General features: G+C 43.7%; 1 protein-coding gene across 1 annotated transcript in view; it reads right to left on the bottom strand.

Annotated features, from left to right (window-relative positions):
- Positions 1-23,949, bottom strand: part of DMRT1 (doublesex and mab-3 related transcription factor 1) — a 63,265-nt gene that overhangs the window by 14,547 nt on the left and 24,769 nt on the right. The window contains exon 4 of the mRNA XM_055699141.1: positions 14,348-14,510. Coding sequence (XP_055555116.1) covers positions 14,348-14,510 — 163 coding nt within the window. The remainder of the gene's footprint in view (positions 1-14,347; positions 14,511-23,949) is intronic.

Below are 23,949 nucleotides of genomic sequence, written 5' to 3'. Positions count from 1 at the left end.
ACCACCACCTTCAGCTCTTCTCCTTAAAACACCAGCAGTGCTACGAATTTAATGAAAATGCTGACACCCTCCTAATTACAGAGGGCAGAGTGGAGTCCCTCTCCTATTCTCATTATGCACAATGAGCATGAATATGTGTTTATATATGATCTTATTTAGATGCGTGGAAGTAGTGAGGGGAAGCACTTTTATACGGTGCACAACAAGTTCACTGATTTTGCATCAGCTTAGCAAGACAAGTCTGGTATTCTTCCATTTTTCAAGTGAAAAAACACTTCATCTAAATAGTTCTTTGTGTGTTCTCAGTACAGCAGACTAAGAAAATGTCACAAGCAGAGAGCAGCTACAACACTTGCATGTCTGATCTACTTCAACAGGTTTGGAGGAAAGGAAGTATAATTTATTATAGCCTATTTAGCTCTGCAACAATTGCCCTTCAAAACCCCACGGAGAACAACGTAATTGAACAATTGAATGTACATGCCTTCTTCCCTGCAGAAACCTCAAACAGCCTCGGGCAAGAGCTAATACAGATGTAGTACAAGGCATTAAAAGAGTGCTGGATGCTGTAGCTAGCAATTATCCTGGTATTTAACCATATCTATCGTTCATCAGGAAAGCGTTTAGTGCAGTAGTCGAGCGAGACAGGCTGACACGGAGCACAGCTACTTAACTGTCCCCTCCAGCGATTACACTTTCTCAACCTGAGAGTCATGTCAACTTTAACAACTATGCATTGACTTTTCACTTCTATAAACATTAAGGTATGATTGACAACTTCTGGATGCCAGAGACAGTCATTATAATTGGCCAACATACCGTTAGCTTATTTGTGGTGTGTTTTTTCCCCCCCGATTCTCAGCAATTTCCTTCTGGACTATTTTCACAGTGCTGTATAGGTATGTTTGCCTTGATTCCTTGCAAAGTCACCATAACAAAATGCCACTACTACCATAAGACCTTTGCATGTGTGTGAGAAAATAACATAAAATCAAGTGACTAAAGACAAGATACTTTTTTTTCTTTTTTCCTTAGTCCCAGCCAGCACTTGCCCATTTAACTCAAATTTGGAGATACCTGGACAGCAACAACTGGGTGCTAGCACTGCACTAAATACTGTTGATGTGGCACCTCTCTGGAATATTTTTACCAATTCCTGCCCTAACACCTGGAAGTCTCATTCAATCTATGCATGGCAGACACTGCAAAAGGAACAAGTCACCTCCAAGAATGGGAAACTAAATGACAAGCTCTATGATAATGTTCTGAGTATGTATTCATAAAGACCTCAAGCTTCCCAAGTCTGTTGCAGAGTCCCTATGCCAAGGCACCACTTCCTATATACATTTGAAGACTGCAGCTTAGTAAAGTTACTAGAAACCAAACAGATATAAAGCAGTCAAGGTTGTGAAGAAATACATCCCTTTGATTTTAAATGCCACATTCTGGTGCCTGAAACCACTACATTCTAAGAGACAGTTTTATTCTTCACCACTCTTAATTCAAGCACAGGAGTAACATAAAAGATGTCCAAACTTGCCCTTCTCAAAATACAAGCAGAAAGTAAAAATAAAAAAACCCACTTCTACCCTCTTACCCTCTCATCTTCCCTAAGAAACCTTCCTGGATCCTTTAAAGCCTCTGGTAAAGACGATGGTGAGATTAATACTGTATCACTAAATTAATTATGAATATGAACAGGTCCGGCATGCTATTGGTATGCCTGGAAGCCTCTGTATTTACGTGATTACTGGAGCTGAGGCTTTACCTTCACGCTGCCTGCAGCAGACTGAAAGGTAAACTTTACAGTGCTGGATTTTTAAATAAAAACATAATAAATCAACTAAATAAAATCAGTAACAATAAGCACATTCGTGGAAACTGTTCTGAGCTGGAAAAGCATGATTTGACTGCAGGATTAGCATGACAAAAACAACTACAGGAGCTGAATACAGCTAAGGACAACAAATGAAGTACAGTTCTCTCTCCTCTCTGACAGTACCAACTGCAGTTCCACTCCTTTTTCCACTTCTGAACTATATTTAATACCTGAGCACGAGTCTCAGAAATCTAAAATTAAATTTAACAGTATTTCAAACATCCCATCTCTCCCTCCAGTTGAAAAGCCTGGCAATAATAAAACTAAAAGATTTCACTTAAGAGTCCAGAACATGCCAGTTCTGTTTCCATCACAGAAGACAAAGCAGTCACAGCACTAAAATAACAACATCACAGCAAGCACTTAAAAACTCTGCTGGTCTATCTCCAACCTTTAACTTCTTTTTAATCAGTTAACTGCCACCAAAGCACCTCACTTTGACTAAAGCAAGTTAGTGTCCTTGTTTGTAGGCCAACCAAGACAACATGCTTTTAAAGCTTCATGCGGCTATTACTGTTTATCTCCAGGGATATTTCTCAGACTACCAGATCCCCAAGACAGCAGATTTATCTCCAAAGACTCAGCCTCAATTTACTCATACACAAAATGTCTTGGTTATATTTTGCACCAACTTCCTACTTACATAACTGAACAGACACCTACTGTTTTATCTTATTCTCAGTGACGTTGTGTCCACACTGCAGTTGAAGGGACTATAACAAGCCGGGAGAACACCTGCCATCCCAGTACACAATCAGATGTAGGCAACTTTTGTAGTTTTTGTATTTTAAGGTTTCTGTGTATATTTCCACCAGGTCTTCTGCTCAAAGTTTCATCTTCCAAGTGTGGGAAGACATTCACACAAAAAAAACAACAAAAACCCACTCAAACCAAACCCCAGCAATGGGCCTTAGCTCCATTTCATTGGTTGCCAGCCAGCTGCATCATCTTGACATCTCAGAAGCAACTTCCTCCAGCTCAGCTGCTCCCACAGAGCTCTGCCTAACCCGAGCTCAGCTGCCTGCTGGGTGCACCTGCATGCACACTTGTTCTCCCAAAGCCAGCACACCAGCTGTATGTAACACACTCACCTCACAGGTTCTCTGCCTTTGATTACTGAGAAATTCAATAGTATTATCTGCTGTAGCAACCCTACAAAAAAACTGATTAACCTAAACAAAAATTCCTTAGGAACTAATGCCCATTCTGTGTTTCTAGACAGGAATCATAAACCAGCGATATTTGACCTGTATTTTCAACAGTATTTTTTGAAAATAAAGGGCTACTTGGCTGAAAAGCTAATGCTAAAATGCAGAACTTCAATGAAATACTGAAATATCTTTTAAGAAACAGCATGAAAATAAGACAGGGTCCCATCAGAAAAATAAATATTTGAACACATGCAGTGTCTGTATACAGAATGTGCGCATAGCATGTGTGTATCCATATAACCATGTATATATATCTCTATATCGATATAGGCACCCCCACACAAGTACAGGTATGTGTAGATTATATATATTATATATATAAAGCTAACTTTCAGTCCTCAGAAAACAAAAGCTATCCCCATATAACAGCCAAATTCCTACATAACTCAATTTCGACATCTCATCTGGTGTGAACTGCACTCATTCCTAGTGTAAACCCCAGCGCGCTCTGCAATGATATACTGTAATGTCACATCGCAATCTGGATTTACTATAAAGGGCTGCTGACGAGTTTCAGAGCAGTAAACATTGCTGCGAGGTGTATTTCACACTGAGCTGGTTTTTATGAAGAACACTTCACCGCCCAGCCACGGCACCCAGATGATGAATGGTGAAAGATGCATGACAAGCTTCATCATTGTTTGTAAATCTTAACTGTTCCTGCTCACTAACTCTGCAGGCAATTTTCAAAGACAGCGGCCGACAGAAGGACAGCACAGCTCTCCTGAAGGTTATTCAACTTGTACTTGGCCTAAGATACGCCTGTGAAGAGCACTGGAAATAAACCAATTGGTTACACTGAAGCATAGAATTAAAAACATTGGATGGGCAGGCATGCTAATGGTCGCTAAATTAAGAAAGCCCATTAAGTAGCCTTGGTATTCATCCCCTACCCTGCCCTGCAGGATTACATACATCATGCACAGGCAACACACCCTGGTATTATTTATACATGCAATATAAATATGCATATTTATAAAATGGGCAGAATGAATGATGGGCTGTCTGCTCACACACCATGATTCCCTTGTATCTTGTGCAGTTACACACAGTGCTTGACTGTCCCCCAGCTCCTTTGCCCAGTGCTTGTAGGAAAGCTACTTCTGTTCTCTTCTGTCAGAAGTTTACCCTTGCAACAGGGTATAAGGCACATATCTCCATAATACTCATGGAGAGGTGTTACCCTTTGTTTTCCCTGAGATCATTCTGGCATGGGAGCAGTGTCATGGACTGCAACAGCTTCTTGCAAAGAGTCACATTTTAGCTCATCATGTCCCTACTACAGGCGAAGCCAGCCTACACGGCTCTATACTGCAAAGCCTTAGTAATTCTGACTTTTTACTTCCCCCTTTTCTTTTCTTCAGAAATCAGTAGCAAATAGATTTTTTGCGAGAGTTTCTTACAGCCTGCAGAGGTTTGCTTTAAAAGCAGAAGCTGCAGAAGAATTAGCTCAGCTGGAGACCCTCACCTGAGCTGCAAAACTAATGTGAACTGCAAGAGGCTCCATGTAGACCATCATGCACAGAAAAGATTACAGCTGAATATGGGATGAGTTCTCTTCTCTTAACCAGTCAACTGCAAGATGCAACTGCACATTAAAGGAAAGCAAAGAGGTGAGCGTTATCACTGTTAAAATTACAAATCACGCCTGGGTAAGCACACTGTTACTGCTACCATCATAACAAGATGTCTTGATTTGTTTTAGACTTTATGGTAAAGTTTGTTTTACTGTTAATGATTTCTATCAATTTCTGCTTGCAGTAGGAAAAATTCTGCATCCAGAGGTAATAAAATCAGAGTGTCAAAGCCACACTGAGTATAAAAGGAAGTAGATCAACTGATGGTACGGATTTTTTCAGTGAAGTATCCAACATCCTTTAAAGTGTAAGAAAAAAATCCCACACAACCTCATCAGCTATAGTAACAACCTTTGTCCCACACAAACAGCAGCTCCAACAGGCAGAAAATAAGTCCAGGGGTGCAGTGGGTATAAACCACTGGTCTCTGACATGTGGCTCTAAAATGCTAACTGCAAGAGGGACTGAGAATTAACCTCCCTCCGTTAAGAGAACGTAAAGTAAAAGAGGGAAGGTGTCTGGGGAAAGCAAACAGAGCTATTACTTATCCCAGGGCAGCATCCTGGCAGGGGCCTGCAGAGAGATGCTGAATGCCCATCATGTGAGCCGGCGCTGCCACGTGTGCTCTGCAGGGTGCTGCCAAGGTGGCACAACGCGCCCCAGCGCTTGCTCTCTGCTGCACCCTCAATGAGGGCCAGCAAGAGCGAAGGGCGTGCGTCAAAACCAGTCATTCTCAGACCGGGATTGATGTGAAATTCTTTTCACAGAAGAAAACTCAAAAAAGCAGAGATTTTGGCAGTAGGTATAAATTTATTGCTTTAGATATGCATCTGGTGTGGCTCACCACATCGCTGATATGGTTTTCCTCAGAATAAAATGACTCTCCTCAAACCCCTGTTTTACCAGCTCAATGCTGGCAACACTTACCGGAGTCCAGCCTTGAATTTCAAAATCCTTGCACCTTTTGATCCACACAAAGTATAACAGCATGAACAAATACATCCAGTGGAAAAAAACCCTTTATTTGACTGCTTAGCAACTGTCTGGGCTGACTCCCTTCTTGGTAGATGTGGTTTTGCTGGTGTGGGTGGATGGGGTCCCACTGGCATCTCCTGAGGGTTCAGACTGTCCCACTCTCTCTGGCTGGAGTGCCAACAGATGAAAGCATTCACACCTATTTTTCATGAGAACTTAGCATTCCTCCTAGAGGATGCTAAGGCCTCAGTCTAGAAATACCTGCATTTCTACAAGAAGAGATTTGGCAGAAAACCATAAAAAACACAGCTTCTTCAGCTGCTCCTGTGGCAGGACCAGTGGCTTCACCCAGAGCAAACAGCAAGGGCTTATCAGCTGTCCTGGCATGAATCGGCAAAACTCATGAATCAAACCTGTAATTCTGCAATTGTCCAATGAAAAGTTGCTTTGCTGCACGTATTATTTTACTCTGTGTGTATTCTGTGTCTTATTTTATTCTGAGTGAGCATAATATAAAGGCTGCATTTAGAGAAGAAACTACTAAAATTAGCCTTTTAATCAGGAATAAAGTGAAGCAGAATGGGATGTAAGCAAATTCTTCCATTAATTTCAACACTTCTTTTCAGACCTTTTAAAATTATTTTAATATTGGTCAAATCTTCACCAACCCAACTTAATTTAGACCACAGACAAATAATATACAAAAATACTTCAATTCACAGAAAATGAGTCACCACAGCTTATACTGAATATGCCTCACATTCTCAAATGTATTTCAATAGCTGCTGTTACAGTTAACGAAATGAAGTATGAACAAGAATGTCACAAATCACAGTTAGTGACTTCCTTTGTTTAAAAGATTGAAAAATCCCTAAGTCCAACAACTGCCTAGTCAGCTAAGCCCAAAATTCAACTTTTTCTTGAAAATGAAAATGACATGTTAAAAGCGAGTCTGCCTGAAGAGGTCTGTAAGATGTTGCAATGCACACACACAAGCAGCAATGTAAACCAAGGCTTGCAGAAGTGCAGTGTAAAATCTGCTCGCCATCCCTGCAGTGAGCACCTAAGGGAAGCCACACAGCATAGCCATAGGGGACTGTAAGTAACAGCAAAGAGAAGGCACAAAAAAAAAGAGGAACAGCTCACAAAGGTCAAGTTAACCACTTGAACTGACTGTTCAAAATCTGCAGATTTAGATGATTACCCCTTCCTTTCTTCTGTCTTGTTTCAAAATTTACTTCTAAAAGTTTGATGTAAGATGGATAGTTAGTGAGGAACACAGTCTCAAGTTTCCAGCAAACATTGCTTGCTCCTTCATCACTATTGATAGCATACTCTCAAACAGAGGTTGCTTTTTAAGCACAAGATGCACAGACATGACACACACACAAAACACACAAGCTAAATATTGCTGAACTGTATCAGTTCTAGGAGCAAAATGTTATCCTCCCTACATACTCTGCTGCTGAAACCCCTCCAAATTCAAGGGGTTTTGAAGAGGTGCGCAGGAAAAGGAGTACAAAATGGCACCTCTCACACTTGACAACACCCAGACCCCTTGGGACTGAAACAGCTACTTTTTAGCTTATGCTGACAGTTACTAGCCCAATGGTGGAGGAGAATTTGATCTACTTTCTACTATTGTGCCCCATTTCCTAAGTGCTTTACCAGCACAGCTCCATCAGTGCATCTTCTCAGCTGGCTGCAAACAAAGAGCAGATAGATGCAAGGCTTTTTTCTGTTCTTTGGGCTAATTCCTTAGACTTATCAAACCAGCCTGCTTTGTTGCAATGCAGTCCATGTAACTTGAATGCTTGCAGAAAGCAGTACAGGTTCAAGGACATTCTCAAAAACCTTTTGCATATCAGGACGCCTTGACCTACAGCTGTCTGCCACATGTGGCTCCAAAGTGTTACTGTTATCTCACATAGCATTTCAAGGGCACAGGTTCATGCAGAAATACTATACATAGGAAACTTCAAAAAAGAGGCATAACTCTGGTGCACAGATCTGAGAGAAACATCAAACCTATCATGCACGGTTATGGCACACACAGCATTCCTTGCGTTCTAACAATGCTTTTGTCAAAATGAACCTTTCTGTCTTAAGCAGGGAGACCGTCTCCAACATGACCTTCATCATGAAACTGCTGGAAGAGGCTCTTCATGGAGCTGCTCCACTTTGGGTGGGTTTCTCCAATGGCTCAGCACTGTTTTCCATACAGGATCCAAGCAGAAAGACGTAAGGGTGAGTTTTTAAATGCAGACCCTGGAAACGTCAGTGCTGCCTTGATCTCCACAACTGTGAAACTGGGGACACCAGTTATTTAACTGCTAGAAAGGATAGTGAGAAAGTGGTTTGAAAGTGTTGGAAGCTGTCCTGCTGACAAAAAAAAATCTACTAGAAATGTTCTTTCATAAAATGGTGTTTGCTGATTTACACAAAACTGTTGCCCTTTTCTGTGTCAAAATGAACACATCATATGAGTTTTCCTTATTTCTATTTCAGAGGAGTTTCAGATTCCTGCTTTATGTTCAAGCTGCAAATACAACTGCTCCAGTGCTTCATTGTGTTTCCAACTATCCTGACACTCAGACAGGGAAATAAAAATTCAAATCCATTCAGCAGCTAGAGCAACATTTTAAATGCAAGCCATCTCCTTCAACACAGGCACAGACACATAAAATAATTGTCATAGAATCACAGATTCATTCCTATTGGAAAAGACCTTTCAGGCCATCAAGTCCAACTGTTAACCCAGGACTGCCAAGTCCACTATTAAACCATGTCGCTAAGCACCACATCTACAGGTTTTTTAAACATCTCCAGGGATGGTGATTCCACCACCTCCCTGGGAAGCCTATTCCAATGCTTGACCACCCTTTCAGTGGATGAAGTTTTCTTAATATCCAATCTAAACCTCCCCTGACACAATCTAAAGCCATTTCCTGTTGTCCTATTGCTTGTTCCTTAAGAGAGCAGACTGACCCCATCTTGCTGCAACCTTCTTTCAAGTAGTTGTAGAGAGCAATAAAGTCGTTCCCCCCGAGTCTCCTCCACTCCAGACTGAACAGCCCCAGTTCCCTCAGCTGTTCCTCATACGACTTGTGCTCCAGAACCTTCACCAGCTTCGTTGCCCTTCTCAGGAAATGAGGGGCCCAAACCTGAACACAGGGTTCGAGGTGCAGCCTCACCAGTGCCCAGTGTAGGGGGACAGTCCCTTCCCTTGCCCTGCTGGCCACACTGCTCCTGACACAAGCCAGGGTGCTGCTGGCCTCCTTGGCCACCTGGGCACACTGCTGGCTCATGCCCAGCCGGCTGCCGACCAGCACCCCCAGGCCCTTTCCCACCAGGCCCTTTCCAGCCGCTCTGCCCCAGCCTGTAGCGCTGTGTGGGGCTGGTGTGACCCAGGTGCAGGACCCGGCACGGAGCCTTCTTGAACCTCATCCAGCTGGCCTCGGCCCATCGGTCCGGCATGTCCAGACCCCTCTGCAGAGCCTCCTGCCCTCCCGCAGATCAACGCTCCTGCCCAGCTTGGTGTCATCGGCAAACTTACTGGTTAATCCCCTTGCCCAGATCTTAAGATATTAAACAGGACTGGCCCCGGTGCTGAGCCCTGGGGAACACCACTTGTAACTGGCCACCAGCTGGATGTGACTCCATTCACCACCACTCTCAGGGCTCTGCCATCCAGCTTTTTAACCCAGTGTAGAGTGCACCCGTCCAAGCCATGAGCAGTTTCTCCAGGAGAATGCTGTGGGAGATGGTCTCAGAGGCTTTACTAAGGTCCAGGTAGACAACATCCACAGCCTTTCCCTCATGCACTAGGCAAGTCATTTGTCACAGGAGATCAGGTTTGTCAAGCAGGACCTGCCTTTCATACACCCATGCTGGCTGGGCCCGATGCCCAGTTGTCCTGCACGTGCCCGTGATGGCACTCAGGTTGATCGCTCCATACCCTTCCCCAGCACGGTCAGGCTGACAGGCCTGCAGCTCTCCATCCTGCCCTTCTTGTAGATGGGTGTCACACTGGCTAACCTCCAGTCTTCTGGGACCTCTCCAGTTTTCCAGGACTGTTGATAAACGATGGAGAGTGGCTTGGTGAGCTCCTCTACCAGCTCCCTCAGTACCCTTGCGGGGGTCCCATCCATCCCCATAGACTTGTGTGTGCCCAAGTGGAGCAGCAGGTCAGTTACTGTTTCCTCCTGGGCTGTGGGGACCTCATTCTGCTCCTCCTTGTCCCTGTCTTCCAGCTCAGGGGGCTGAGTGCCCTGAGGGCAACTGCTCTTGCTGTTAAAGGCTGAGGTAAAGAAAGCATAAAGTACCTCAGGCTTTTCCCCATCCTTTGTGATAATGTTCCCTCCCGAATCCAATAAAGGATGTAAACTATTTTTGGCCCTCCTTTTGTTTCTACTGTATTTGTAAAAATATTTGTTGTTAACTTCTATGGCAGCGGCCAGCCTGAGTTGTAGCTGGGCTTCTGCCTCTCTAATCTTTGCCCTGTGCAACCTCACAACATCCTTATAGTCCTCCCGAGTTGCCTGCTCCTTCTTCCAAAGGCAGTGAACTCCCCTTAAGTTACCTCAACATTTCACATAATAATGACAAAGAAGAGGTTTTATTCCACGCCAACTTTTAAGCCAAGATAACTACTTTAAAATCAAAGGTGTCTGCAAATACAGGGATGTTTCTCCTTTGGATCCTTCTATTTGAATGTTGTTTTTTTTTTGCAGCTGTCCCAAGCCTTGAAAACACTTCCACACAGATAAGCCAACGCTCAACTTTTACTCAGTGGAAACAGGACCCAGAGCGAGGCACCCAGTCCTGATCCAAGCATATGCTTTCTTGCTCTCTCAAACAAGGGTCTTGTGAAGGTATTTCACAAATCTAAGTGCAGGAGAGGCTGATTCAAAATCAGTGGAAGATGCTATCCAGTCTGGGCACTGAGCCAATTATGAAAAAGCCCATTTTCAAACAAACAAAAAGCAACTGTCCTACAGAAACCTACGGGAATAAGGCACTTGGCTTTTGGAGACAAAATACCCTGTTGTGAGCCATTCTAATTCATCCACTTCTTGCACAAGGATATTTCAGCTTGGCTTCTTCCAAAATAAAGACACATTTTACAGTATGTTTTGCATGCACAGGGATTGATAACAACCTCTCATACGTATTTTCCTCTCACTACTCTTGCAGAAAAAAGGAGTGGAATGATCTTTTGAAAGTACAGAGTACAAAATCCCTCTCATACCTAGAAATTATTATATAAAACTTACAACTTGGTTATCTAAGAGAGCCCTCTGAAAACATCCTTCTGCCATTTGTCACAGGTTTTTCTTTTTCTCCCCTTTTTTTCAAGTTTAAGCTAGAAGGGCAGCAGCTGTGCTTAGTTGTAAGCAAAACCATTTTACTTAGAACCACTTCAAAAGGCAAGAAAGTTGACTGATGGTGTTTTGCAGCTCAGAAAACGTTAGCCCATTACTATATGCAACATACCGTAGCACAGTATGACCTCGTGCAAATGTCAGAAGCTTCCTGAGAACTTCACACCATTACCAAACAAAGAAAGCGTAAATCAGTGTTCTGCTAGCTCCTTTCTCCTCCCTTTCAACATTAACTGGTCTAAGCACACAGTTACCTTAGCAGAACAAAATTAATGAAATAGTCTGGCTGAAATACCAACTGAGATAATACATGAACTGGCAAAACCTCTATAAAGCTGAAGTTACAACTCAGGTGTAGGTAACAGACTGCATGCATTGTAAGACCATCTCAGATTTGCACTTGGGAATTGAATAATCATTTTTGTTATAGATACAAGTTTCTGATGTTTTGAAAATCTGGCTGCAAAATGAGGTTTTTATTTTGACCTGTTGCTCTTCTATATGCACTGTTACCGTCCTGTAAAATTTCTGGATTACCAATATGCAAGTCCTCACATAGATCTTAAAAATATGGGCTTGCTGCATGAGTTACTAGGTAAGGTTTTACAGTCTGCATTATTATAGCAAGTAAGATTAGATGATCCTAATGTTCCCCTCTGAATCTAAAAATCTATGAACATTTCTTAGAAAGAAAATGAATCTCTGAGTATGGTTACTTCAGCTGCAGAAACAGAAGGAGTAAAATATGATTTATTTATTTAAAACATGCACTAGAGTTGTCTTTAGCAAGTAGCAACCACTAACCTTGCAGAAACATGTCACCAGGCTTCATACAAAGCAGTCAGGCCTTGTACAAAGTTCAGCCCAACAATCAATGGAGAAATGCATAAGAATGTGTCTTTTGATTGAGACAGCACTTGCAGCATGAGCAGTCAGTACTTTGGGGGAATGGACTGCCCTCTTTAATAAGCAGGATCCACCACTCACAGCCCGCTTGCTGACTCAGCAAAAAACCTCAGATCCTCTGTGGATTGTGAAAAGCACCAGAAGAAAATGTCATGGGGGTGTAAATCATGGACTAACAGCCTGAGAATATTATTTTGTCTGTAGATGGAAAAAGTAAAAGCAGTCATCTCCTCCAAGAATGTGCATAACAAAAAAGAAGATGCTTCTAAGCAGGTCATTAAATGGGTATTATCCTGCTTACATGTTCCAGTTTCTCACAGAAATACTAGCGCCTCTTCCACCCACTAGCTCCCTGCTATGGAAAAACACTTCTTCAGAGTCTGGAAAATGCTGTTGGATCTCGGTAAATTACATCTCACTGCTTGTCGGTTTCTGATTGATGGTGTAACTTAGGGAACAATATCTGTATGTGGAATACTGTCTGGAGAAGCAGTCAGGGATTATTGAAAATACAGTATTTATGCAGTTTAAAAATCAGTGGCACATTACGCACAACTTTTTTCTAGAGTGATGAAAAACTACTGAAGTGCATTTGGGAACAAAGGGTATAAGGTCTTTTGTCTATTTGTAAGAACACTCAACTGGTAAGACTTCTTAAGTGAATTAGTAGTGATGGATGCAAGAAAAAGCGTTAACTGCAGTTGAGCATAAAGCCAACTGCTTCTCCAACCAATGGGCAGAAAGGAAGACATCACTGTTCAATGGTGGTCAGAGAAGAAGGAAGAAAATAAAATTGAAGAAAAGAGAAGGAAAATGAACCAAGGATCACTGATTTCTCTAAGCCATTTAAAACTACCTGAGAAGGAGGAAAAGTCTAAGATTTCATCACACCACGTGTTGTTTCTTCATCTATCTGATACTTCACAGTATTTGGAAGACTTTCAGAAAACAGCCATTCCGACAGAGCAACCGCCCCCTCAGCACAAATTGTTCTGGAGTTAGTGAATTCAAGGGCTCAGTGCTGATTTACACCAGCCACAGGTATGACTTTATACACATCTCACCATCCAAAACTTAACAGTTGAGTCCGTAAGGTCCTTTCATGGCACTACCACCCTATTTTTCACTGCAACACAAATGCAACAGACACCAGGACATTGGCCACAGAAAGTCCATGACTCAAAACAATTATGGAACCTGCACAACATATATCCTTCCATCAGATATAAAGAGAAGTTTAATTTCATTGTAAGAAGATGTACAAGAGCATCAAAGAAGCAAATGAGGATGGATGCTGTTGCCAGTGGCGTGACTGTGCAAAAATAAAACCAGAACCCCCACAAAAAATTGGCAGGTGTAACGTAAATGAAAAGAAGTACTTCCCACAGACCACACAAAATTAAACTGCCCAATTCGTTGATTGCTACAGAGAGACAAGAAGTGTGAACAGCTTATGGAAAGGTTAGCTCAATTCATGGAGTGCAGACTGCTGCTGGTAACTGAAACGATGGTTCAGAGGAAATCAGCAGCTTAAGACACCTTTGAACATTGCAGGAGCATGAGGATTTTGGACATACAAAGCAGGATCACCCTACTCTTTCTGTTCCTCTTCTTGCTCCTCTAGCATCAGTTACTGTCCTATTCCAGGGACAGGGAAGCAGCTCAATGGAGTTGGTCTGCTCCAGCAGGGCCATGTTAATGCCTGTGTGTGCGCTCTACCTGCTACTGAAGCAAGGGAACAAGGAAGCAAGAGGAACGTTTTCAAAACCACAGGGTAAATTCAGCAATGCTTTCCTGGAAATTACTGCAGATAACAGTAATCCTTAGGACAGCCAAGAAACACTGCATATGAAAATAAAACCTTATCTGCAGCAGTTTTAAATTAAGTAACACGGTGTGATGAGTTTGAAAGCAAACAAGGAAGCAAGTCTGCAAAGGGCTTCACAACATGGTTGGGATGTAGGGATAGTTCCCACATGTGGTTCAGAGAGAAGGGAACAGCAAACGCTCCGGGGGAAGCCTGTGGAAAAAATCATGGACAGCATTTCTGAGGAGAAGAAAGTTAATTCTGTGGCTGGGCAAAGATAATTCTTTTTTCCTGTGATGGAGCCAGAGGGTGGAGCACCAAAGATGGAACCTCAAGTGACTTTTTCTACAACTTAAGAGACATACATAGGAGCAGAAAGGCATGAACAACTGTGCTCCTGAACTACAAGACTGCTTGAAGTACAAGCTTGCACTACTGTCCAGTAACAGCTCTATGTTGCCACTCCACTATAAGCCTTCCAGAAAACAGCTACCATCTTGAAAACACCTATTTTCTGACACCTAGCTTCCTTCCCAGCAGCAACCCACACCTCCTGGGTGTCTGCCCCACAGCAAGGTGGTCCCAGACAACTTGGTGGGTGTACTTACCTCTCACTTTTGAATCCAAGTAGGAGGGGACATCCTCAGAAGTCAGGATTTGGGTAACGCATGTGGGAGTGCCAACCCCCTGTCCCAGGTAGGAAGCAGGTGGGTAGTAGGAGCACATGCGATACTGGGAGCTGATGGCTTGGTGGTTCTCCATGCCTTTTACCTGTCAGAGAGAGAAGCACAACAGCAGTCTGTGAAAGCTGAACCCCAGCACCCCATGGGCACCCCACTGCCACATGGTGTGCACATGAAGGAGCCCTCAGGGGATGGATGAGAAGTCAAATCCTGACACGCTGGTCTTGGGTTTTTGCTTTGATGGGCTCACGGTGTGTCCACACTGCTCAGCTACAGGTGAGCTGGCATGATACGGGATGTGACCTAGCGGTTACAGCAGCAGGAGCAGCACCAGCATACCTAGGGGCTGGTTTATCTCACCTCAGGTGAAGCTGCATCTGGCACACAAACATGCACTCTTTACCGCAAGGAGCTTCCTGGGAAGTCCTCTGTTTATGGCACAGACAACACCGCGGGAAGCTTTCCAGACCCCTTCAACTGCACACACCTGGCCAGTGTCAGAGGTGAAGTGTCCATCCAGTCCCTACACCTCCCCAGAGACTAACCCACCTCAGACTGGTAGTAACTGCTCTGCCAGGGACCTGCGGGGTGGCTAAGGAGGACAGTCCTACCAATTGACTCACTCGGGACACACTCTGCAGAATCTGAGCAGTCACAACACACACTAACACACTGCTTTTCTTACAACACAGTCAGATGGAAAAATATTTTCTTGGTTTACCCAGAAAAACCAAGTTGTGGACAGACCACACAAGAAGCCTGTAGTGGAGCCACAGCTGGACACCAGCCAGCAGGTCCACTGTGTCAGCAGAGTCCACCAGACAACCTCCTCCCCATCCCACAGTCTGCAGCAAAGCTGGCAGCACTGAGAAGTCAAAGTCTGTCCTACTCCAGTGCCCTGAAATCATCCAAACTGCTCTCCTGAGGGAGGTGGTAATGCGTTTTTAAATTTTTGTTTTATGAAAGAACTACCATCTACTATCATTTGTTCCCAAAACCCTATAATGTAATGTGGCTACAGTGCTCCAAAAAATGCAGCCAAACACTTCACAAGATTTAAGATTATCAACAGGAAAGGTAACATGACCTGGTCTCCCTAAGTCTGCCAGGAGCTGAATGATTCTAAGATGGAAAGCTTCTGGACAGAGAAAAAATACCACAGTTCTGTACCAGGTATAAAGGTAGAAGTGCCAACAGTAACGCACATCTAGCTATGCCATTAGACGTTTACTTTGCAACCAGAAGTGTCTGACAGCCTTTTCAGCCGTATCTCACCATGGTTAGAGGAGCTCTGCCCACTCCACTGTGGCTCCCTTGGATCCCAGCCAGCCACACGTGGAACCCTGCTGCCTCAGATGGCCACCCTGTGCCAGCAGACCCCCAGGGTCTGGTCCTTGCAGAAGGAGTCACTGGCACCTCCCAGCAAAGCAACCAGAATGCAGTCACCCCTTGTTTTCTAGGAGTCCCCTTAATAATTCAATATTCATTTTAGTATGCCTGGCTGGAAATAATGTGGCCTGAGTCACATAAAATCCTGCTGGTGCTCTCTGAGACAGAGGTCAACATCCCGCTTTCCAGGTGGAGCCAGGCTTACAGCAAGATTAAGTGCTGAGAGAGAGCAGTGGCTGTTTACAGGAAGCAAAGTGCACCTCTGCCCGTCTTCTGACAGCAGCACAGTGGCACGTATTTGCACATATACTGAAGGACTGGCAGAACATGCTTTTAGTCTGTGAAAGTAAGAGTTTTTCTATTATAAATTAAAGCAATAATTAAGATGTTGATTTTTCTACCATCTGCACCCTATGCTTGCAGAAACAGCTCTATATGCACCGATGTTAACCATGACAAATAATAACTTGCTCTTAAAAAAACATTAATGTGTCAACCCAAAGAAGCTTGAGCTCAAAAAACGCACTGACATCCTCTCTACTATTCTGAAAAATGGCAGTCTCCTCTTGGAAACAGACATCTGTACTTTGCACAGACTCCTTCAACAAAACCCAGGCTGCCTCTGCCCTGAAATTATGGATCAGCAATGCAAACTGCCCAAAAGCTCAGTCCAAAGGCCATTTTGAATCTACATATCCACAAAGCTCAACAGCTCTAGAAGTACTAGGGAAAAATGTTAACAAACTCCTCTGCCTGCCGTTCTGCGCACAGACTTCCCTCCCTTGATGGCGCAGGGCTGTGGGCAGCATCCACGGTCCTCACATCTCCACCTCTCCCCTGTGCAAACGCACATGTGCACGTGTACAACTGAGAAAAGGTCGCCTGCAGCAGACAGCTGTAAAATTGAAGGGAACACTCGCTGGCACTGAAAGAGTCACATGCGTGTTTCCTCTCCCTTTAGAGTGGACGCAGTGACCTGTTTCTTTTCGAACCTCTTTTTAGGGTTTTTCTCCATTTCTTAAAAAACCAACTCATCTAAAACCTCTGGATGCAATGAATTATTACTACTATTATTATTAGTATGTGGTAGCTGGCTAGCAAGAGACATGTTTTATAATCTTATTACCCACACCAAGTCTATGAACCACAGTTCGACCGACAGCCAGCTGCTTGGCTCTGCAAAGAATATGCTGTGTATTAACTGCTGAAGGAAATCTAAAAGCTTTGGTTTTGTTTTATTAAACTGTTTAGAATACACACTGCAGTAAATCTGAACCATAAGGTTTCCTTTTTATAGTGCTTAGCAATTCTATTTTACAGTAACAATAAAAAAACAACCAGTCGTAAAAACTCCTGACCTTAGCGCTGCATTAAAAAGGGGTCTCAGGAGATCATTACCCCATGAGAAGGGGCATTTGCTCTGTATTAACTCCTGTAGCTCTGAAGAGTCCTTGCACATTTTTGGGTGCCAGAAAGGGAGGTAAAAACAGCCCTGGGGAGGTCCTGGAATATTCAGATTATTTCCAAGCCAGGGCAGTCTGGCCTTCCAAACACTGCAGCCATGTTTTCTCCAGGTGCCAGGTTTGGGAACCTTCCCTGGGTCCTGTCTTGGGGGAATCCTGGGGTCATGCAGGGATCACAGGAGGAGATGCCTGGCCCTCTGGTGCCTCCCCTTGCCTCCCTCACCTCTTCCAGTCCTACAGCTAGGCCAAGACAGGCAAGGACTGGGACGGTCCCACAAGCTACACTGACTGGCATCAGCACAGGCTATGCTCCATAAGAACAAGGCATGTTTTAGGTAAGGGAGCGCTATGGAAGGGATGGGCATGCACTTGCTCTCTGCAGAGAACAAGATGAACTCCTGAGTTGGACACATGAGTTGCTCACTTACAGTGCATCCCCTTCCAGCCACATTTCCCTTGTGCCCTGCCCCAGCTGCAGGATTGATTCACCAAGTACCCAACTTCAGTGGGAGAAACAGATTATCAGAGAAGCACATCTGGCCTATTCAACATTGATGGATTCCTCTAAATTGTACAGCGCAGCATGCACTCAGTAACTTTTTAAAGGATGTACTGCAAGCAACAGTGGGATGCTTATAACTCACAAACAAATAAACATGGCCTGATTAAAAGACGGTGCACACAGGGGAAATTCCTTCCTTGGTCCTTTGTAAAGCCAATACGGGAAATCAGAAGGCAGGAACAACTCGTCCCGAAACAGGCTAACTGGAAGCAGGATTGGTCTGTCACTGAGCACACAACAGTCAGTGCAGACCTACAGCAGTGCGCAACAGTGACAGAATACGTAGCAATAGCCAGGGAAGCATGAAGAAAATGCTCTTGCATCAGTTCACTCTGTTCCTGCAAAAAAAGCTTCCTCAACAGCTTGCGGAAGAGCAACGTAAAGCCCAGCTCCTCCTTCCATGCTCCTGGAAACATCTGCATAACCTCTACAAATCTTCACGCAGGAAGAGCTGATGAGAAAAGGTGGCCAGACCAGAGGCAGAAAAGAGGCAAGGCAGGCACAAGTGGTGGCTCACTTCTTCCAGCCTCAGAGATGAGAAAATGGTCCTGCCCTTCCCACATGATTTATTCAGACAAAACATCACCCAGTTAATTCTTTTATTTGCAGAAGCTGCAAGACACAGTCTCACAAGTCAGTTTCTGGCACGAGATGAGAAAGCATCTGCCAGGCACTGGAGTGTCGACACATCAGGAATCTCCATTCTGTCATGTGCAGGCTGTGTGACCACGGGCAAGTTATTTAACACTTCCCTGCCTCAGTTTCCCCAGCTGTAAATCAGGGTTGCCACTACTCTCCCATCTTGCAATGCTACTGCCCATGAGCTGACCTCTCACAACTACTGCTGCACTCACACTGCCCAGAGTGGCTTTGTTTCATTCCTAAAACCAGCTAAGCATATTTTCCAGCATGAGGCAAAACAAGTCTATGATAACCTGCCTTGACTTACTTTGATTCTAGCATAGAAAATACAAGAGACATCTATATCTGTCCCTCCTTGATAGACAAACTTAATTAACCTTTGCTATTCTGTTCCAACCTATTCTTTTAGACAAAGGCAGTGACCCATAAACAATATGTTACCATCAGAATCTCAACTGCGGTGACACCTAGAGATATAGCCCTATCAGCAGTATCGGAAAACAAACCGCTTAGATTAGCTCCTCCAAGAAATATGGATTGCATTCATGTCACACATGAGCTGTCAGAAACATTAGGATACTTTTAGCATAAATCTGTGGTGTGAAGGGTATGTTATGAATACAGTATATAATACACTGCTTACACATAAAATCGCGATTGTGTCAGTTGACTTGCACAATGTGTATATATTTACACACACACATTTTACACCTATTTCTGGAGAGTTAGACCGCACATTTCTGCAAGAAGGCCAGGCTTACTGGAGTAAAAACTGTGCCAGAAAATAGAAGCACGTTGTGGAAGCTGAGAAGACTTACCTTTTTTACTAGCAAGCAGCTATTCTTAAAGAGTTCAAACTGCTAGCGGCCCTATCACAGCTACACTTTTCTAGATTTAGTAAAAGACAGTCTTCTATGTTTGCTGCTTTTTAAGAAATCCTTAAAAAAACAGTTTCCTACCTCAGCAATGCTAAGTATTTCCACTTCGAAACAGTAAATGTAATTCCCATGTTGGCAAATGAGTTAAAATCTCAGTCTGACTTTCACCAATTCTTACTTCTGGTTTTTGCTCTAAACTGGTTTAAGAGAAGAACAAGAAAGTTGAGCTTTTGGAAGTGTGAATACTGGTTTGCCAAGCTGCATTAAAAAAAGAAAGAAAAAAAAGCCACCTCAGAGCATAAAATAGATGTCATGAAATTCTGAAATTTGTCCAAAACCTCCTGGCCAGCTTAAACCTTTCTGCAAAGCAGGATCTGTGGAGTTACCAGAGCAACAAAGAAAATGCAGCTGTTTGTCCCCAGGTGTGGGGCTAAACTTGGCATCTTGTGGATTTTTAATAGTTCAGCTGTAGAAAACAGAAGAGTTTTAACACTTTTTGGGGAGGATGCTGACTCACAAGGAGTCCCTATTATGTTCATGGTCTGCGTCACATGCCAGTGGTTTCACTGCCAGCTTGGAGAATTAAACCTGGTTAGAGTCTGACATGTCCATCCAGGTTTTACTTTTGATGTGGTAGAAAAGACTGTTGTCACCACATCATTTTCCAGTTGCTGTCCCTAAGTGCGTTGCAGTGAGACGAGTTTCAGAAGGACCAACTTCCACTATATAACACCATGCTCTGACTTGGAGCACTAATGTTGGTGAACTCATTTAACTGTTCACTGGATTGAATGCACATAAATTCCTGTCATAACGAACAATTACAAGAGCTTCAAGGGAGGCTCCACATGCTCACACAGAACTGGAGTGAAAGGAGATGCACAGCAACCACCACATCTGCTACATTTCCTTTCTGACCTAAGCTTGCCTTTTCTTTAGGTACACCACCAGATATATCTGATTATCTGCCTTGCAGGTGACAAAAGCAGCAGAATACAAATGACTGAAGGTCTCGACCAAAACTATCCTCTTCATTATGCTTATCAAATCATGATGGATACAGCTTCTGGGATAACTGTATACAAATGAACAAAACCTACACAGAAATATCTAAAAAATTTGCACCTCTATGAATCCACTCATGAATCCACACCAGCCTCTGCCAAGAACAAAGACTAATGAAATCTGACATTAATCTACATTAAAGATTCAGTGATTCCGTTTATTTGCCAAGGCTCAATGATGCATTAATCCTCATCCCATCCCACACACACTCACACATTCCCTCCCTGGCTTTTCTCCCTTGCTCCCTAAATCCTGAAACAGCAGACAGCTGGGCTGCTCAACACCTTGTCTGCATCCAGAAGTTACCTTAAGTATGCAATTCTCCTTGTGTAGTTACAGTTATTCCAAGACAAGCTTAAGACTCTACCAACAGAGCCTGGAAAAAGACAGGGGTCTTGTCTACGCTGCTTAGACTAGGGTACCTTACAGTGAGCACACAAAGACACCCTCCCGCGAGCTCACAATCTTAGCAAGCTGCCTTGATTCAGTTACAGCAGGCATCATACAGCTAAGATTTTGGTAAAGAAGCAAAAATAAAAAACTTTGATCAAAAATGTTACAGCACTACCAGTCACACGCAGACTCACATACTGGAAGACTGGTTAAGAAAGCTGCGCGTGTGAAAAATAAACCCATGCAGTACAGGCAGTTCAGCAAAAATTCCTTTGTAGATACAGCTACATGGTTCCTCTGGGAAGAATCAGCCTGGACAGGTGTTCTGGTTTCAGCTGGAATAGAGTTAATTTTCTTCTCAGCAGCTGGTACAGTACTGTGTTTTGGCTATGATGTGAGAACAATGTTGACAGCACACTGATGTTTTTTAGTTGTTGCTGGATGATGTTTATACTAAATCAAGGACTTTTCAGTTTCTCAGGCCCTGCCAGCAAGAAAGCTGGAGGGGCGCAAGAAACTGTGAGGGGGCACAGCCAGGGCAGGTGACCCAAAGGGACATTCCATACCACGCTATATCATGCTCAGCAGCATATAAACAGAGCGAGTTGGCCAGGGCCTGCCGATCACTGGGTCACTGCTCAGGGACCAGCTGGGCATCGGTCAGCGGGTGGCGAGCAACTGCACTGTGCAACACTTGTTTTCTTTCCTCCATTTCCTCTGGATGTTGTTTCTCTTCCATTCTCCCTCCTCTTCATTATAATTGTTGTTGTTATTATTACTTTTTCTGTTCAAATTTTGTTTCATGTCAGTTATTAAATTGCTCTTTATCTCAGCCCCCCGAGGTTTACATTCTTTCCTGATTCTCCTCCTCATCCTTCTGAAGGGTGTGGGGAGTGAGTGAGTGGCTACATGGTACTTAGTTACTGGCTGGGGTTAAACCACGACAATAGGTTTGCCAACAAAACCCCCTGAAGGTGTAAGCAAGGTTTGATTCCTCTTTGTGGATCATGCTTGGAAAACTCTCCTGTAACTCCTCACTGTGCTTGACAAAGAAATGCATTCATCCTTCTCCATTTAACACTGTATTTCTGGATCTTCCTTTACTGGTAACCTTCCACGCACAGAATTGACGTTTAAGCGAGTGCAGTAGCTGAAAGCTTGTTCCCCTTACAACAAACCATCTTCAGTGCCACACAGTGTTTTACAACCTCGGCATCACTGCACCCACTGCCATCAAACATTATCTAGCCTAGCTCTCAGTAAAACTTTTTATGATTATTTGTGCAATGTTATGCTGTCATAACAGTATGCAAACCCCATGATTCGTAACTCTTCCAGCAATAACAATCCTTCTTGCAGATCAGCCTCTCAGAAACATTTTGTAAGTCACATGACACTGACCTTGAACCACACTCTGCCCTGCTGAACAGGAGAGGTGGCTCCTGGTTTTAGGCCATATAGCAACTGGGGAGATGTCACTTCTGCAGGCAGAAAGCACTGCTTCTAGTCTCTCTGCACAGACATCTCACCAGAACAGCACTGAGAGATCCCAAAAGGTTCGGCCAGGAGAAATTAAAATCTTAGGTGAGGTAAATCACTAAATTCATGCCACACAACCTACAAGGTGGGAATGAACACCCAGTGCTTGGAGCCAGCTGGTGGAAGGAAAATGGTCCTTTTTGACAACCACCTCTTTTTTTCCTTAATTACCTCTCTGGTATCCCAAACAAATTTGAGTGGCCCTTAAGTAAAAGTTAGTTACAGATTCTGCAAGGCCCCAAGAGAAAAACGCGTGGAGAACGTACTATTGCTTTTATTTCTTTAAGGGGTGTCAAAGGTCCCACAGGAAACAGGTAGTCTCACAGTGTGACAATGGACCCTCCAGGCCAAGACTTCTTACACATACGGTCTAGTTTCAAATGACAGTACATGAAAACAGAACCAGGAGAACACCATCTTCATTCCAAGGTTTAACATACTTTAAGAAACCCTCATCTATCTCTTCCTCAAACACTATGTGCTAGAATAGTCAGTATCTGTAATTTCCTTTCATTTTTCCCAAGCAAGTAAAATCACAGAAGTCTCTACAGGCTGGGAGAGTGGTGAAGTGCAGGACTAGCAGCCTTCAAGATTTTCACAAGACAAATGTTGCTGCCCCTCATTTGTGTTGTGATGGTGTCTCCAAGCATCAGCTCTACAGTAGCTCTCTTACAGGCTAGGTATTGCAAAACTGCTCTGCTATGACGTGCCAAGTTAACTCAATCAACCAAAATGAAAAAGCTAAAAAACCACTGGCACCTCACCTCATTACCACACACAAAATCCTATCACCAGCTTGCCTTTACTAATTCTCCTCCTGTCTGGTGATGAAACTCAGTGGCTAGAGAGGATGCTATCAACTAACCTAACTGAAAAGGTGTACCTCCACAGATTTGAAGGTGATTGCAGTGAAGCTTACCAACACACTAAAAGAAGATAGCTCTTGTGGTGTGGGCTCACACAGCAGCAGGGAGGGAGACAGCTCTTTTCCCCACACAGCTGTACTCATAGCAAAAAAGGGACATGGAATAGTACTAAATGCATACTGCTGTAAAGTCATGAGCTTCAAATTCATGGACCTGCCAGCTGTTGCCCCAGGAGGCATCTGCATTTTCAGAAGGACATTTCCACAAAAAAAAGTGTCAATGATAGGAAAGACTCACTGAAGGTGACGTGGACTGCTACACTAATTGTAATCACCCTGGTCTTAGTTCCAGCTCCTTGGTAATGGAAGTTAAAATACCCTTTCAGAGTTGGTCCCTGTGCCAGAATTGCTAGAGGAATTCTCTGTCGACAAAGGGGATGACCCATCTGTTCCCTTCAGAAAGGAGGTTTTGGTGGATATTTAATCTTTCATTGTTGAGTGGTTTCACAACACAGCCTTTGCGGAAGGCAGCCTACTCTCTCTTGAGGCTCTATAGAAGAGGTCTGCCCTCTCTTGCCCTTAGACAAGGGCCATGGGTGTACACAGCCATGGAGAGTGTAGCTTGCCAGGTTCAATCTCAGATGGAAAAGTGCCACTGCAGCCCGACTGAACAGCCTCAGGCTCACTGAAATGGCTCCACTTACTTTGCCAAGAATCCCTTGCCTTGGCAG

This window comes from Falco cherrug, chromosome Z (genome assembly GCF_023634085.1).
Source record: "Falco cherrug isolate bFalChe1 chromosome Z, bFalChe1.pri, whole genome shotgun sequence".
NCBI lineage: Eukaryota > Metazoa > Chordata > Aves > Falconiformes > Falconidae > Falco > Falco cherrug.
This window is presented reverse-complemented; position numbering and strand designations above follow the sequence as displayed.